Source organism: Electrophorus electricus, chromosome 21 (assembly GCF_013358815.1).
Source record: "Electrophorus electricus isolate fEleEle1 chromosome 21, fEleEle1.pri, whole genome shotgun sequence".
Taxonomy (NCBI): domain Eukaryota; kingdom Metazoa; phylum Chordata; class Actinopteri; order Gymnotiformes; family Gymnotidae; genus Electrophorus; species Electrophorus electricus.
The window spans coordinates 7511336-7528750 of record NC_049555.1 but is presented as its reverse complement, the minus strand read 5'-3'; the positions used below and the strand labels follow the sequence as shown (position 1 = coordinate 7528750).

The window sequence follows — 17415 nt, the reverse complement described above, 5'->3', positions numbered from 1 at the left end:
TGCTATTAATATTACTCCACACTTTTTAACATAATAAAGCATTATAAACCTGACCCATGTTTCTGTATTTAACTTTGTGTGCCTTAGCAACTGTTGTCAGCTCACAAAATATTTTTTAAGTCATATATACGTGAAACGTGATGTCTGGTAGTCTGGTTTATTGTGTTCCAGTCTCTTTTTTATTCCCGTGCACGACTCGATGTGGGTGGTGTTTAAAGATGGAGGGTTTTATAGAGCATCACTTCAAAAGAACGCACTTAAAGTTCGTTTACACGATAGTGAAACACTGATGTAAAACAGTCCACGCATACAAATCGTGAGCGTTAAACATAACCTCTAAACTCCCTCGTTTAAGAGCTGTAACGTGGCAGTATTTCTATTCGCCACTAGTAGGAGGCAGATTCAGCAAACGCGCCGAACTAAGATTAGTTAAAGGTTAGTCACAGTACCGCTGTTAAAGAAACGAGTTACTCTTACTTATCTATTCTGTATGTTTTTTGTTATTGTTATATTGAATACTTAAATTTTTTTTACAGTGGTGGTCCTTTTAGTGGTTTTTTTTAGCTGTATTACAATAAGTTTAATGCTGTTGTGTGTTTGTTCTGTCCTCTTAAACATTACTACATCTCTAACTTTCTTAAAAGTGAAGTCCTTATATCTATATTGAGGAACGATAACTAATTTTAATGTGGTTAGTTTCAAGTTTGGTTTATTTGTCATATACATAGTCATAGTGAGCTTTTTTTCCCCCAGTCCAGTCAATTGTGGTACAAATGATTTAACTAAACCTGGAATGGCGTCTCAACTCTCTCCACACACACACACACACACACACACACACACAAACAACACCTGGTTCCTGGTTTGTGTAAATGGCATTTACCCACAGCTCTAAAACAGTTAGAATCAGATCAGCTGCTGTACTGCTCAGAGTGAGCCAGGCATCTTGCGTATTACTGAAGAGTATGTACGGCACTTATTTCATGACGCCACTAATTGTGGAGGCTGGATAAAGCCAAGCCTGCTACTGGGTAATTACAGCATGGAAAAGAAAGCAGAAGAGACAAAGAGACTTTTTTATTTATTCAGCAGACACACTGACACTCGGCTTGTCTAACTTGCTTTCATGTGTTTCAAATCCACTGCCCAATGGAATCCACGGTCAATACAGCTGGCAGATCTCTGGGGTTTTCACAGAGTTTTTGAAGTGTTCATTTTGGCGAGCTCGGAGTCGGCTAGGACATCAGCTTAAGCTGTGTCCTAAAGCACTGCTTCATATCAAAAACCAATCATAGAATATGAGGTTCATTATATGCCAACATAAAGAAATCCACAACCTACTGTCCATACCTGTGCACAGCGCACTGCTTTAAGCGCTCAGTGTCAGTTTTTGTAATTAATATCTGTGTGGGCTGTTCGGTTAGTTGACTGTGCAGGGCATGACGCTGGCTGTGTGATGTGATGGTATATCTCACTTTTCCCCACTGTCCTGTGAAGATGAATGGAAAGAAAATTATCTGAGGATGTAGGAGGTGGAGAAAGAGACAGCTGGGGAGGGAAAAGAAGGAGTGGAGTGGAGAGAGAGAGGGGGGGGGGGGGGGCCCAGATCTGAAAAGCCTCAACCAGCCCACCAGCCTCTGTTCTCCTGGAACAGTCATTCCGTTCTCCTGGAACAGTCATTCTGCAGAAGAGGTCTAGTGCTTGCTCACAGGAGACACTCAGACAGGTGAGTGGAAGTCTACACTTCTCTCTTTACTCTCCTTACTGCACCCCTCCCCCCTCCCTTTTGAGCTTTCTCCTCTTTTTTTCTCTCGTCCTTTGACTCTTCCTCAGCTCCCGCCCTCACGCCTTGCACTTGTTTCTATCATGTGCTGTTCTTTGACGTTCACGTGGCATTTGAGTTGATCAAACTGAAACATGAACATGCCAGTGTATGTAGCTGCTGCAACCTGCTTCATGCCAGAGGACTCTGGGTGCTTTGTTTAATGCTTTATTGCTTCACTGGGTGTGCTGCAGAGTAGACTGTGGTAGTGGGCTGTGAGCAGCTTTGGTTTTGGTGAAGGGGCATCCACTTTTAGTTTCTTTTACTTTTCCCTCCTCTCTCCCCGTCTCCTTCTTCCACTTTGACTCCAGCGTTGTTTTGAGCTGCTGTTCCATCTTTACACTGTAATTCTCACTTTTCGGGAGGTTTTGCGGAAGGGTAGTGGAATATTTGGATTGCTAAGTATAAGTCAGTCACTGGAAAAGGCATGTTTTCATGGGGTTTGGGGTGTGTTTTGCTGCTTGCCATCCTATAGGGTAGAACTATACTGGTATGAAACCATCCACAGAGTTTGGTGCTTCTGTTGTAAAAGGTATTTCAGCTACTGTATCACACCTTGCAGCAGCAGACTCACGTGATGATGCGCTACACGTTTATACCTGCACAGATCGCCGCATTGTAGATAAAACTACGTGCCTCCAAACTCACCTGTTTTTTACGTGCCCGTCGGAAATATTCCCTTAGCACGGCGAGCTGTGGTAAAAGCAATCAGTTCGTCAAGACTGTTCAGTGTAGATTTATTCTTTCAGCACGTGTCGTTTTCCTTGATTTCTTATCAAACTACTTGGAGTTAACTGTGAAAAGCACATCGCTAACTGCGAACGGCACAAAGAGCGTCCGCTGCTGGCATTCTGAAGGACATGAAGTATTCTTCATTCGTGTTTCTGTGTTTTTCAGATGGAGAATATGCTGCCTTTAGCCACCGTGCTCTGCCTCGTCTCCGTCGCACGCGCAGTGCCACCAGGATTCCAGGTGCGTCTGGCCGGCGGGAGGAGCGCGTACGAGGGCCGCGTGGAGGTGTTCTACAGCGGCACGTGGGGCACGGTCTGCGACGACGAGGTTAACATTAATCTGGCGAACGTTGTCTGCAGGGAACTCGGGTACGCGCAAGGTCTTACGTGGGCGCACAGCGCCAAATTCGGACGAGGTCAAGGTAAGACATTTTTGTGTAGCTGCACGACGCTTTGATAATGTTATTTATCACCTCCCGATTTAGACAAAACTTGCTAGGTTTTGCTCTAGATAGCTCAAAAAGGAAAACATAGGTAAAATATTGTAGGTATGACTCGTGTCTGTTTTCTTTCTGTTATTGTCTCACTGCCGTGCTGTAGGTCCGATATGGTTGGATAACGTGGCCTGTACGGGCACTGAGAGCTCCATATCTGACTGTCGCTTTAACGGCTGGGGCATACACGACTGCACCCACGCCGAGGATCTGGGGGTGGTTTGTAGCTCAGATGGTCAGCAGCAGGGCCATGCTCCCCGATACAGCGAACCAGCACAGCCTGCATCCTCTTTCTCGCAGATTCCATCTGAGATCCACCTTGCTCCGGACAGCTTAGGCCGCAGGCGTGGACATGAAATTGCGCTGCACCGTAATGGCCCTCGGGGCTCCACATCCTCGTCGCCCCAGCTGCAAGGGCATCAAATCCAGCTACGCCGGAATGGTTACGAGAACGTGGCCACTCGCAGACAAGAGAATTCTGTGCCACAAGGACACCAGCTGCCAGATCATCTGCGCAACGGGGCAGCATACAGGCGCAATCAGGATGGGCCACCCAGGCCGGGTGGTCCAATTGCCCCACAACCCATCGCCCGACCACCTGAGAGTGACCCCCGAATTCCCGTAAATGCAGTAGATCCACTTTGGGTTCGCAGGCCTGAGCCGTTGTACCCTGACCATGAGCAAGACAACAGAATGAACACTGATTTCACTGGCACTGTGGAACAGGTGAGACAACCACTATACTGAACACTAGGTAGTAATAAAAACTAATGTGCAACTGCTGCCCAGGTGCCTACAGGATCATAGCAGCCCTGTTCCTTGTGTGTGACTGCTGAAGTGCAGTTCTTTCGGATGTAACGCAAGATTGCACCATTTCCGAATAATGAGGACACCCACTGGTTTTTACCATGACCTGTTGGGGTTCTGTTTAGGTTACAGAGAACTGTAGTCATTTAAGCCCCACCCCATACCCCCAACCCCCTTAAGCCCCACCCCATACCCCCGACCCCCTTAAACCCCATTGCACTGCAGTCTGGGGCATCACAGCCCAGTCAACATAGTCATGTTTTCTCGTCCTTGTCCCCTTAGCAACTGGATCAGGCAATTTTAGCTGGTTTGTTTTACAGTACTGTACAGTGTGGTGGCAGAGACACTCTGCAAAGTTAACTCCTAAGAAGCGATTACTTTTGATTACTGTGTTCACCAGAGACAGCACACGGCTTTCACCAGTCATCATGACTTAACATGCAAAGAGAATTATTTTGCAACTTGCACCAACATATATATATATATTTTTTTTGCTGTGTCTAGAATTCCCTAGAAACATTTCATTGCTTTCTGATTTAATCTGTGGTAAATTGAGGTTGATGCATGTTTTTTTTTCTTAATAAAGTGTTTTATAGAGTTGAGTAACACAAAACTAGTTTTCTTCCTGATTTCCCTCCTGCAGACAGTAGGAAGGGTGAGTCTGGAGGAAGTTCGTCTGCGGCCAGTCCTACCCAGCACCCGGAATTCTGCCCTGGTAACGGAAGGGGTGGTTGAAGTCAAACATGCTGGGAGATGGAGGCACGTGTGTGCCCTTAGCTGGGACCTCAGCAACAGTAGAGTGGTGTGTGGCATGTTGGGATACCCCGCAGCCGAACAACACAAGGAACACCTGTACAGGTGAGCTAGTCGCTGCTCAGCTTTTCTTTTCATGCTGCAAATGAAACATACATGTTCAGACAATTATTAACACTGTAACCTGAAGTCACATGGAGAATAATGTTAGTCCTTTTTTTTTTTTTTTTTTTTGCTAATGTTGAGTTTCCAATATCCCCTTATCCTCTGCCAATGTGTGTGTGTGTGTGTGTGTGTATATATATATATATATATATATAAATATAAAAACCTGCTAAGGACTTTAAATTAGCTGTGGACCTTGAATAGAACTCTTCATCAAATTCCATATTTTAAATTACACAAATAAACATACTGTAAATAGAAATCACTCCGTTTTGGGGAAAAGATTAAAATCAACTGATGAACAATGTACATGGAATGAGGAAATCCAGAGTATGTCTGTTTCTGCTCGCAGCCAGCTACTGTGACTTGGTCTTTTCCATTTTAAAAGAAAAAATATTTTTTGCTCAATTTTTGTCGTAATATACATTCCTGTACAGTTCTGTACTTCACTGCTGTCTCTCTCTCTCTCTCACTAGATCTAAGCTGAGAATTATTGACTGTGGGTGAATAGTCTTTCTTTTAGTAAGAAATTTGAGGGACAATTGACACACTTTCCTCTCTCTCTCTCTCTCTAGTAAAATACACATTTTCTGTGATGTTACCAAATGGTCTACATTTAGATGACATTTTCCTTATTCACACTGCAAATAACACGGAAGGTTCCACCTAGTTATTCAGATAAATGTTCACTGGCAGTATAGACCCCAGTCACTCATTTCTCCTCTACTTTAGCAGAAAGATGCTTCCTGAGGATAAACCATTGTGGAACCCACTAAGTCATGCCCCTTGGAATAAACCCTATTTGAGTGCATCCAGACCAACCGTCTGACTCCAAACCAGAAATAGACACAGCAGCTACAGAAAGGCAGCTTCTCTCTGTCTTTATAACTGACCACAGATCCTTTTTGTGGAGTTTATGCACGGCACTCCATACTGCTGCCCTCTGAACTGATGTGTTTAAATTGGACTCCTCGCTGAAAAAGCCCTACTGGCCAATGTGCTTTTCTGCTCCACAAACTGTTGTTTTTTTCCACCCTGCCTGGCTTTGAAGTTAAAAGCCTGTTGGAGCGCTTCTGTGAGGATTATATGTGATATACATTTTGCTGACATTTTATTTCCATTGTTTTGTTTTCATTTTTCCTTCCTTCCTTTCTTCCCGTGCATTGCTCGGTGTTCTTTGAACTCGCTTTTCTCCTCCGCAACTTTGAAGTCACAAGAGCATGACATCTGCTGCTCATAGAAGGATTTGCTTGATTGGCTTTTGGGGAGTGTTCATCCGACTCCCCTCTAATTATGTCATGACTAAATCTCCAGTATTGAGGGGAAACTGGTTGTCCAGTCTTCAGTTACTGATTGGCTGTGTGTTGATTTTAAAGCTTTCTGTTTCCATCATATACACAACATATACACAGCTCTGTGTTTCCAACACATATACACAGGAAGTGTAGTCCATGTTATGGAGAGGAGATTGTGCTGATTGCGTCCTCAAACTTTTTTTCCCCTCCTGTTTCTTTTATTGTTGACCTGATGTGAAAAGGGTCACGGCTGGATAAAATGGTGCCTTAGGCTAAAGCCACACTGAAACAGATGAAGGACAGTGATTAAGGATGTTTCCCCTCCTGTAAACAGTGTGATGAAGAAAGTATATCGTGTCAATGTTAAAGTCAACAGTTTGTTTTCTCCAAAGTGCAGGGTGTTGCCTATATATTACATGATCACACACTAAAATGTGTGTTGGCTTCCACACATGCAGCGATACCTCTTTGTGTGAAGTAGAAATGGTTTCAGTGGAGTGGAGCCCAGCAAAAAGTCCACCAAGGTCTAGATTAACGAACACAACAGTTGTTCTGCAGTAGTGAGGAAAGGCAAACTCTGACAGTAAACACTGTCATGCTGTTGTCCTGTTTGGAAGCAAATAAACATTTCGTCTCAGGTTGCGACAAACTCGGCTCAGCTAAGCACACCATCTACTCCATGCTTGGTCATCTTGCCTTTATGCAGCTATGTTCTCAGTAACTCTCATGGATGGATTTGCTGGCTGGTGCTTGTCCAAATGTATAAAAAAAGACCATGACCACTTTCTTTCCATGTTGGGAAAAGAGAATATTGTTTATTTATTTATGTGTGGAACTCCCTCCGAAACATTCCTGTTCTTTTGCAGGATATGATAGTTGGGGCCTACTGTTATACAGCACTGCCCTTTATATATGCAGGGTACTAAAACAAAATATTTTGTAAATTTAGCACTTTTTAATTAGACTTTATTCTGCCAACAGAATTGTACATTTAGACAAGATACTCATCATTTTAAAGAGGTTTTCATTTATTACTTGCTGGCAAGTAAGATCATACTGATTGATGTATATGTTATATAAACATATATATACACCTTTGGTAGAGATGAACTATTGGTGAATACACCAACCTTAATGTATCATGGGAAAATGATTAAGGATTGTCAGATTATGCCTTAATTGCTTGTTGCAGCTTTCTTCATCATTACTGCAACATCTGAGATTGTAACTATTAACAACTAATGTGTCATGCATCCAACCTAAATGTTCCTTGGGCAGATGCTTAGTATTTCGAAACACATCGACCCAGCACTGAGACTCAGCATTGTGTCATTTTGCTGTTCTTCTCATCAGCCTGCTACTCTGTCTGCTCTCTGAGTGTCATGGCGACGGCTGTTCGGTGTGTGCCTGCTCTGTGTCACGTCGCGTTCTCTGTGCCGTAGTCCTTTCGGGCCGGCACAACTTGCACTAATTATAAGGCGGAGTCCTGCAGCCGCATCTCTGAGCGAGTTTTAATAGCTGTTCTCAGTTCGTCTGGGTCAGCGCAGGAATCCGCCCGTGGGAGTCCTCCTGCCTCAGCACTCGCTCGCTGATGTTTGCTGCAAATGTACTGAAAACCTTTTTTTTTTCCAGTAAATCCCTTCCATTCATATGTGAATACGTGAAGACAGGCTTCAAATTCAGAAGACAGGTATTGCAGTCTGGTTACGGATGGAGCATTTTTTGTACTAAATAAAGCCATCGGTGGCTACTTAACACCCCGCACCCCTGCAGCATTATACTTATGCAAAAAATAACCCATGTTAACTTATGCATCATCTAGGAAGAAATTGCTCTGTGGGTGAAACCATTTGAAACAAATGAGGCTTATTATCCAGACTCCTCTGGGAGTACTGTGGTGTTAGAAGAAGGGGTACTGACTCCTGCACTGATTAAGGTCCAGACTCCACTGCTGATTGTCAGGGTAGATGTCAATGTTTACCTTCTGTTCCACTCACATTTCGTAAGACATTTGACATATTGTTTTCCTACCGCAGGGCATCTAAGTATTTGCGATGGAGTTAGTTACAAATATGTAATCTGGTGTTACGTGGAAGAAATACGCTTGGCTGTGGTTTGCAACATGCACAGTCCGAAGGTTTCTGAAAGTGAAACGTGTTTTTATGGTGTCATGAACAAAAATATACCACAGACAGTTTCCCTTTGACTAAAGGCAGTCAATTGGAGTAAGCCATGGTATTGGTGAGGTAAAGGGCAGGTTAATCTCATGTGGGCTAGGAGCAAGGTGCACTTGGAATTAAATTGGTGCTAAACAAAACGTGTATGTTAAGTATGTGATGTGTCTGTGATTTTCAGTAAGTGCGCTTTCAGAGAGAGCATATAAAGACAAGTCATAGGTATACATATCACACCCTTATCACTGCATCATTGGAGGCCACAGAGTTCCTCCAGAGACACACACACAAACACAAATTAAATTTTATTTTATAGTGCTTTTTACAGCAGACTTTGTTTAAAAGACACTTTATTGAAATTCAGGTCTGAACCCCTGAATAGCATGCAGATGGCAACAGGAAAGAATGGCATGAGGCAGAAGATTTAGCAGGAGCCAGACTCCCAAGGGAGCAGCCTTCCTCTGAGCAACACTGTATACTGAGACTATAATCTGAAAATGACATGACTAGGGCTAAGGGATTAAGTAGAGGCACTCAGATCATACAGGGATAAGGTAGGTGAAAAACGTGTTATGCCTGCAGACCAAGTTTTACTATGTTGGATATATGCTGATCAGCCATTACGAATGTAGAAGCTTTCTGCCATCATGCACTGTGTAAGGCTAGATAACCTGGTGTACTCTCCAGCGGGGCCACAACCAGGCATTGGCTAGATGTGTGCTTTCTCTCCCTTCCCTGAATGCTTTTTGTTCAGTTTTTGTCTCACCCTTGTGTTAGCAACAGGCTAAGACTTCCAGGCCTCTGCCAGTGAAATCTCCTCCTAGGTTTACATACGACAAATGAGCACTTGGGAAAAGCCACATGGTACAAACGGAACCAGACCACCAGCGCGCACTGGATGTGACCATGTAAGGCTGGCTTCTCTGGTGGCAGTGTGCGGTGCAGTCAGATGGGGTGGGGTGGGGGATGCTCAGATACTGTGGTTTGGTTCTCCTCATGTCCTTGGGTTCTTGTCTCCTTGACTCTTTTTCTGCTTGTCTCCTTGTCTTGTCCCCTTGTCTTCTTGTCTCCTTGTCTGCTTGTATTCTTGTCTTCAAGTTTTCGGTGCATCACCTTTCCTGGCATGCTACACCTTGAGCTTCACAAAACATCCCTGATGTCGTTTGGTGCATAATGGCACATGTTAGTATAGCATATACACACTGCCCTGAAGTTCACCCATACAAAGGTTATGGCATTCTTGTTCAGTTTGGTGTAAGCCCTGCTGAGTCTGTGGTTTAATGCACCGCCAGTGTTTCATCTGTATTTGCACAGCCATGGTTCCTGTCCCACATGCACACTTTAAATGCTTGTTAACTTGCCTGATTCCTGACACATTTCAGAATTTGGTGACTTCGTACGCTGTGCTTCTGTGACATGTGCAGTTCAGTAGAGCTATTTCAGTGGAGGATTCACAGTGGAACTTAAGCCTTTAGGTTTGTTTAAGGATGGACTTGGAAATATCACAGTAATGAGTTAAAGGAAGCAGACAAAAAGTAGAACTGTCAGAGTGTTGTGTTCAGCTGGGAGTAGGTTCCTGTTACATGTAGCATAAGAGCTCAACACTGCTTTGCCATGTTTGGTCTGAATCCTCAGCACTATAAGCTTGATTGGGGATCTAAGAGATCTACTGGGTTTATACTCTTCGAGCATATCTGGACAATGTTGATCTGATGTTTTCTGTGATTTTTAGACTAACAGTAGAACTAGAAATAGGACAAAGTGAGAGAGACAGACGGAGAGAGAGTGATAGAGACAGACAGACAGATATAGACAGAGAGAGACTGGGAGACTAAAAAGGGGTGTTTGGCTTGACCCAGGGAACACTAGGATCTCTGTGAGTCTGTTTGGTGATCCACAAAACCACCACAACCTCCTCGTCTGATTTTGTCTATGTGATATATTGCTTCTATTTATTTACCAGACACCATAGGGTAAAGCCCCACTGTTAGTGTGTGTGTGTGTGTGTAGGGATGGAAGTCTGAGAAGCCAGACGAGGAGAGGAAGACTCTGAATAACTAAAGTTTGGGTTGAAGCTTCAGCTAACATAAACACATACAAATAAGCCATGTTTACCAGTCTGTCTCTATGGTTAGAAACTTATTTATTGAGTTCAAATTTGGTATGAAATGTGAGTATTTGTGTTTCTGTTTACTTTATGGTTTATGGAATCGCTTCTCACTCAGGAAACATTGGGATTCCAAGATGGCAGATCCAGCCATGCGGTATGTTATGATATGAAATATAATAACAATCAAATGATCACTTGCATAATTTTAGGTTTTGTCTTGGAAGTCTATCATTACAGTTTTTATTGTGTACATTATCAGAGTTCATTGTTATTGCATAATGTGCTAAAAAAAAAAAACTGCTCCTATCCTTTGGTCACCATTCTATACCCATTTTCCCTCTCTCTCCCTCTTTCACTCTCTTTCTCTCTGTCCCTCAACAGGTCTCTGGTCAGTAAGAAGGGGTACTGGGTAGAGAAGGTGCATTGTTCGGGCAGTGAGATCTCCTTGGCACAGTGCCAGGCCCAGCTGTCTATCCCACGAAACGAGGTGCCGTGTAACGGCGGCATGCATGCTGTAGTGCGCTGCACACCTGGGCCGCAGTTCTCCCGACTCTCTGCCTCCGGACAGCCCCAAGCCCCGCCCTCTTCCCAGGTGAGCTCACCTGTTCCGTAAAGCAGACCTGAAGAGAAAAAAGCAGATAAGCCACAGCTAAAATGATTAAACTCAAATGTACTTTAATACTGTACAAGTGTCATATATGTCTACAGCAGCAGTATGATGGCCACAGCACTGCACACCTTAGTTTTTTTCCCGCTTTAACTGAATCGTGCTCTCTGGAGCAATAAAGACCCTAAACTCTGCAGTGCAACCACTGAAGTTTGTGGACAGATTGGAGAATTTTGCTCATGACCAACCCGTCCTCCACCACATCTGGAAGCAGGTAGTGCGCCTGAAGGCAGGCGCCAGGATCGGAGAGGGCCGGGTGGAGGTGCTCAAGGAGGGCAAGTGGGGGACAGTGTGCGACCACCTCTGGGACCTGACCGCAGCCACTGTGGTGTGCAGGGAGCTTGGATTCGGCTCCGCCAAGGAGGCCATGAGAGGAGCCATGATGGGCCAAGGTAGGACTGTTCAGAGGTGTACCCACACCTGCACACCTGGGCAAGCTTCGAAACAGTGCACTACATAGACTGTCAGCCATCATGCAGTGGTGTTCGAAATCTCAGTGGTAAATCTGACTTTTTAATTTAGTTCTGAGGCTACCTTTTCCTGTCAAATACCCACATGGCAAATTATTGTGTATGGACAATGAATGCCATACTTTGTAGTCTATACCATACCATGTTTGCAATGCAAACATGTCTTATTATAAATCATAACATACATCTAGAAGAGTCATCACATGTGTCGGATACATGAAGATGGTGCAAGATGGCAGTTTTGTATAAAAAATATTAATAGGCCAGAGCTACATGGTGTGAGCTAAATTGACATATTGCTGATTTTTCAACTTATAGGGACATAAATAGTCACATTTTAATGTAAATAGGAAATAACAGACATATTTTATTTTGTTCACTCCAAAAAAAAAATCATTCTTTGAGTTTTGTAAGGCACAGGAGTTGTTTATTAATAGGAGTTGTTTATTAACAGGAGTTGTTTATTAAAGTATATATTTATTTGCCTTCCTTTTGTCACTGGTCTAAAATCAGATATACTAAGCTAACTCATTTGTGCTTTGCTGAGCATATGTAGAAGGCTTAGTTTGCTAGACTTCTCTGATATTTCACAGAGAGGGTGAAGGTGCCTGTTTGGGGCTCATTACCCAATCTCCCAGAAACTTCCCAGCAGAAAGCCATGTTTTGGTTTCCCCTCCACAAAGTGACATGGCAAATCATCACGGTTGAATAAGAGCATTTTACACCAGCCTAAACAGTGTGTCAGAAGACATTTATGCCAGCCTGGCCCCCAGACTTAAGATCTGTTCAAAGGGCCATTGAGGCCAGTGGTTAAGGTTGTTTATCATTTGGCTTGTACTGTTCACTGAGATTTTGAGTCTAGCAGGACATTATCCATGACCGTGTTTGCCTGAAAAATGGCATTCAGATGAATGGCTCCAGCTGACCAACAAAAGAAACAGCGAGAGTTGGAATTCCACTGTGTTTTGTGGATCACAGTTATACTTTCTCATTTGTAATCATGTTCATTCAGCCAGCTCTATAGTCAACTTAACACAGCACTAATGTGTATAATGATTTCTAGCTTCATAAGTTTGTACCTTATTTACCCATCATAAACAAAAATTAGAGTATTGCAACACATAAATGCAATATACTGCTTTATTAATATGTTAAATTTTGTTATGGGAAATTAATCCAAACGAATTATAATTAGACATACTTTCATTACATGTTTTTAAAGGATGTCACCAACAAAATCAAGATATTTTTCCTATCACCTAATTGAGAGACCCTCCCACTGTACAGACTTAGAATTTAAGTTTTGCACGTGGCTCGTCCGGAGGTTTGTCTGGAATGCAGTTTCAGTAGCCTTGCCTGTACGTCTGTGCTACCCGCGTCCCACTGTGTTCTGTAATGAGGAGTGCAGACTCCTGCTGTTTGCTTCGGCATCTGGATGACGTGATATTTCCTGCTTTCTGCATTGAACTGGAAACCCAATTAGGATCAAATGCAAAACCCTTAAATAAACCCATCCACATAGTAGGGCAGAGTTGCCTCTTAATCTCACCTTCTCCTCTTTTTGTGACACCCTTTTTCCCACTCCTTTTAAAACCCCATTTGATGTGAAAAAGGCAGTTTCAGGTATAAACTTTGTGCCCCTTTGCTTTTTGTGTCTATTCAGAGATTTGCAGTGGTTAACAGAGCAGAGCACATGCTTGGAGAGAGAGAGCAGTGTTGGAATGCATCATATTTGGGGGGGGGGGGGGGTGTTTTTGCATAGCTGCTATTAAACATGTTCCTCTTCACTGCTTATAATGCGTTATTTATTTAGTATGTGCCACTTGAAGCATGTTATTTTTCAGTCCATCCGAATTTGTGTGTGTGTGTGTGTGTGTATGACTGCATTAATTTGCTGCCATTTAGAAGAGGGTGAATTATATGTATATAAATGACAGGCTAAGAACATTCTCCATTCTTTGGCGGGAGACGGATAGTTGTGTAAAACAAACATTTGTGAGCAGAAAAAAAAGACATTTACTGTTGGCTCATCTCAGTGACATCATGACCTAATTGTGCACAAAATTACAGATTCTTGTCTTCACATGCACTGTTTCCCATCTCACTGCCCTGCCTGGTGCTTCTATTTTAAGTATTAAAAGGAGTCGCTGGGTTTTGGGGTGTAATTTTGCTAGTGAGCCAAAGTGTCCACATCACAGCTGGTTTGCTCACCAGGCACGTTTTTGATCTGTTTTCCTCGTGACTGGGTCAGTAGCTGGCCGCGCCAAGCACAACGCACTAACCGCTATTTCTAGCAGCTAAAGAGGGACCTAATGCCCATCAAAGGAAGAGGCCCTAACTAGGCAGTTGTCTGAGCACAGGGAATGTGGTTCCAGGTCATTAGACACCACATGTGATCAGGCAGAATATAAATGCACAATGCATACAGACTCAGTGCATGCAAAAATAAATGCAGACACACACACACAAATAAGGCATATGAGCGCACATACTTTATGAGCGTATTATTTGCAAACATCCTCAGAAAAGACCCCTACTGATCATATAAACCTTGTATTCTCACATACACATTTCTTTTGTGTGTGCGTGTGCAGGTACTGGTCCAATCCACATGAACTCAGTGCAGTGTACAGGTCGTGAGAGTTCTATAATGAGATGTCAGTATAAGGAGGTTCCCCTTTACACCTGCAAACACAGCCAGGATGTTTCTGTACGCTGCAATGTGCCCAAAACAGGCCTGGCAACCACGGTAAGCGCCCACCCCCCCCCCCCCCCCCCAAATACACACACTTATACACATACAACACATTAAACTCTCAAATATGTACATCTGTAGTCACTCCAGTAAAAAAAGGTTCTAATGAGAAAAAAATGTTTTGTTAAGAAACTTACTTCAGTCAATGCTGTGTTGATAATATTTGTTCTAAAGGTATATATGAGTACAAAATCAGTTTTTGTCCTCTCTCTCTCTCTCTCTCTCTCTCTCTCTCTCTCTCTCTTGCGCTCTCTCTCGCGCTCGCTCTCTCTCTCTCTCTCTCTCTCTCTCTCTCTCAGGTGCGCTTAGCAGGGGGGCGGGAGCCTAGCGAGGGGAGGGTAGAAGTGTTGATGGACGTGGGCGGAGTCCAGCGCTGGGGGGCGGTGTGCAGTGAGAACTGGGGTATCAAGGAGGCCATGGTAGTCTGCAGACAGCTGGGCATTGGCTTTGCTGCCACTGCCCACCAGGTACAAACCACTACTTCTCACTCACGCTGCGGGTGCTCTGGGGCTCTGGCTGATACACTGTGTTCTGTGTTTGTGTTCTCTTGCATATGTGTATTGCTCATTGTGTAGTGCTAGTTTAAGATTTTTGGGGGATATAGGCTTCATTCTTTCCTTTTTTGATCGTGATTGTCATTACAGTCCAATTTGAGGATCATTTGTCTATTAAAGAAAGTACACTATAGGTGGTGTAAAAGCCTTTCTATTTTGTGACTGAGAATTGTTTCCCTAAACAGAACTCATTTGGTATTTAGAAGCATGCATTTGTATTTATTTGTATTTTTGAAGATTTGGGACTTGTTAGCCTAGCGTAGTGCCGTGTGCTAACTTTGTTTACACACACAGTGCATTTGTCCGTGTTGTTTTATTTCCCATGCAGAAGGTAATTGCAGGCTTCCCACAAAAAGTCTTCTTGTTTCCAAGGAAAAAAGAGAAAAACAGCAAATGCAGAAAGAAAACAAACTTTAAATAACTGCGCCATTTGCATTGCACAGAGACACCATTAGCCTTTTTATAGCGCTGGATTTATGGTGGCCTCGTGGAATGGGAGAGTGGAAAAAATGCAATAATGTCCACTGAGTGCTGCTCATCGCCACTGTGTATTACATGACCTGCTGCTCCATAAATTCCACAGACCATCTCCAGTACACTCCAGTGGCTCTGGTCCGCTTGCTAAGTTCCAAGACTTGTGGAGGATTCGTCATTGTGCTTTAGGAACCCTGTGGTTGCTTCTTGGCCTTGTGCTACAGTTGGATCCATAGCCTTGGTTTCTCTGTGAGCTGTATGGGTCACACCATGAAGGCTCTTGTAGGCCCATGTCCCAGAAATGCCTTTCTATACCTGAGTGCTCATTAATGTGTTTTGTCTGTGCCCTGCAACTCAGGAGACCTGGTTCTGGCCAGGGAACCCAGATTCTGAGGAGACTCTTCTAAGCGGGACACACTGTATCGGGACAGAGATGTCCATCCAGCAGTGCCGGAAGAATGGACAAGTTTACTGCCCTCGGGGGGGTGGAGGCAAAGCCGCAGGTGTCACCTGTGTGGAAGGTGAGTTTCAACTAGAAGTCCTGAAAACAGATACTAGCATGTCCTTTTGCATTTCATTTTACTATTAGAATTTTTACTGGTATAGTAGTCACAATAAAATCATCCTGGTGTCTGATCACTTCTACCTAAATTATGCTATTATTAATTATAAAATTGCTAACAACCGCTACTATTAGAATTTTATTCGTTTGTGACTGTAAGTGCATAGCATCTATTTTAACTCTAAGCTGTTTACATAATCATTGCGGTCATCACTTAATAAAATTTTGACTCCAAATCCTTGTTTTGTGTGTGTGTGTGTGTGTGTGTGTGTGTGGCGATGACCAGCGGCACCTGACCTGGCGGTGGACACGCAGCTTGTCCAGGAGACGGCGTACCTGGAGGACCGCCCACTGCACCTGCTCACCTGTGCCCATGAAGAGAACTGCCTGTCATCCTCTGCAGCTCGCATGCGCTGGCCATACGGCCACCGGCGTCTGCTACGCTTCTCCTCACGCATCATGAACCTCGGCCGCGCTGACTTCCGCCCGCGGGCGTCCCGGGATGCCTGGGTCTGGCACCAGTGCCACAGGTAGGGGTGCCCAGATGGATATAGCCTGTGGAGCATTAGCTCCTGTAGGAGCTCTTGGGGCCCCTCTGTGCCATACTATGCAGTGTCTTCTCCACAGTTACATACTCAGTCTCTCCAATAAACTCATGTTGGCGTAGACAGCCAGTGAATAAGGTGTACAAGAGAAACAGAAAGATGTGCAGTTAAGAGGGGAACAATCGCTGTGAGTGAACACTGCTTTGCTTTTATTCAGTATGGCATAACAATATGGCCATGGTGTAAACTTACATTAGCAAGTAGCCGTGGTCCATTAATATATCCTGAATCACATCAAGGGCCTGCTCACCAGCTACTTTGGAGACATCGAGTTATGATTCCAATCCGCCAGGTTTACAACAGAGTGGCTGTAAGGTAAAAAGGGAATTACACCATCTTCCCCATGATGTTTGTCATGGAAATGAACCTGATTATTTTAGCAGCAAGCAGAGTCAATAGGATCAAAGACTTCTGCAGGAAGTTAACAGCCAGCAATCAGGGGTTTCATGGATGATATTTCTATGAAGTGCAGGTAAGATTCAATCAACCACACAGAATATTCTCTCAACATCAGAAGTATTATTGTAAACCCTTGAATCGGAAGACAAGGCCTCTCATGTCCAGCTGTGGTCAAAGTCCACTCTTAGGAAAATGAGGACCATGATCCAGAATGATGTTTGAAGCCTTGAGGAAGAAGGAAGAAAAGCTAAAGCCATCAAGCTTGGAACCCAAAGTGTCTGGACAAGCTGGGACCTCCCTAAGAGAACCATTACGTGGACCAAACTGTAGCAGCTGAATCCTTTTCAGATTTTTTCTGCTCAGAGCAATGTTTGACACCCTTCCAAACCCAGTCGACTTGCACATGTGGGGAAAGCAATAGGACACCCTCTGTGGGTTGGTCAGAGCTACAGGAACCATGACACACATAGTATCAGTGTGTAAAACTGCTTTTACCCAGGAAAGATATAGGTGACACCATGACAAGGTGCTGACAAGGCTCACAGACACGTGGGAGCAGGAAATGAGAAAGAACCACC

General features: G+C 43.9%; 1 protein-coding gene across 1 annotated transcript in view; it reads left to right on the top strand.

The window, feature by feature from the left end:
* Positions 1-1662: 1662 nt before the first annotated feature.
* The window catches only part of LOC113575715 (lysyl oxidase homolog 4-like), a 22136-nt gene continuing 6383 nt past the window's right edge, over positions 1663-17415 (top strand). Inside the window, exons 1-12 of the mRNA XM_027007369.2 lie at positions 1663-1726; positions 2720-2975; positions 3154-3668; positions 3729-3773; positions 4498-4712; positions 10467-10505; positions 10733-10943; positions 11230-11410; positions 14083-14237; positions 14543-14710; positions 15630-15792; positions 16120-16363. Coding sequence (XP_026863170.2) covers positions 2720-2975; positions 3154-3668; positions 3729-3773; positions 4498-4712; positions 10467-10505; positions 10733-10943; positions 11230-11410; positions 14083-14237; positions 14543-14710; positions 15630-15792; positions 16120-16363 — 2192 coding nt within the window. The 5' untranslated portion in view covers positions 1663-1726. The remainder of the gene's footprint in view (positions 1727-2719; positions 2976-3153; positions 3669-3728; positions 3774-4497; positions 4713-10466; positions 10506-10732; positions 10944-11229; positions 11411-14082; positions 14238-14542; positions 14711-15629; positions 15793-16119; positions 16364-17415) is intronic.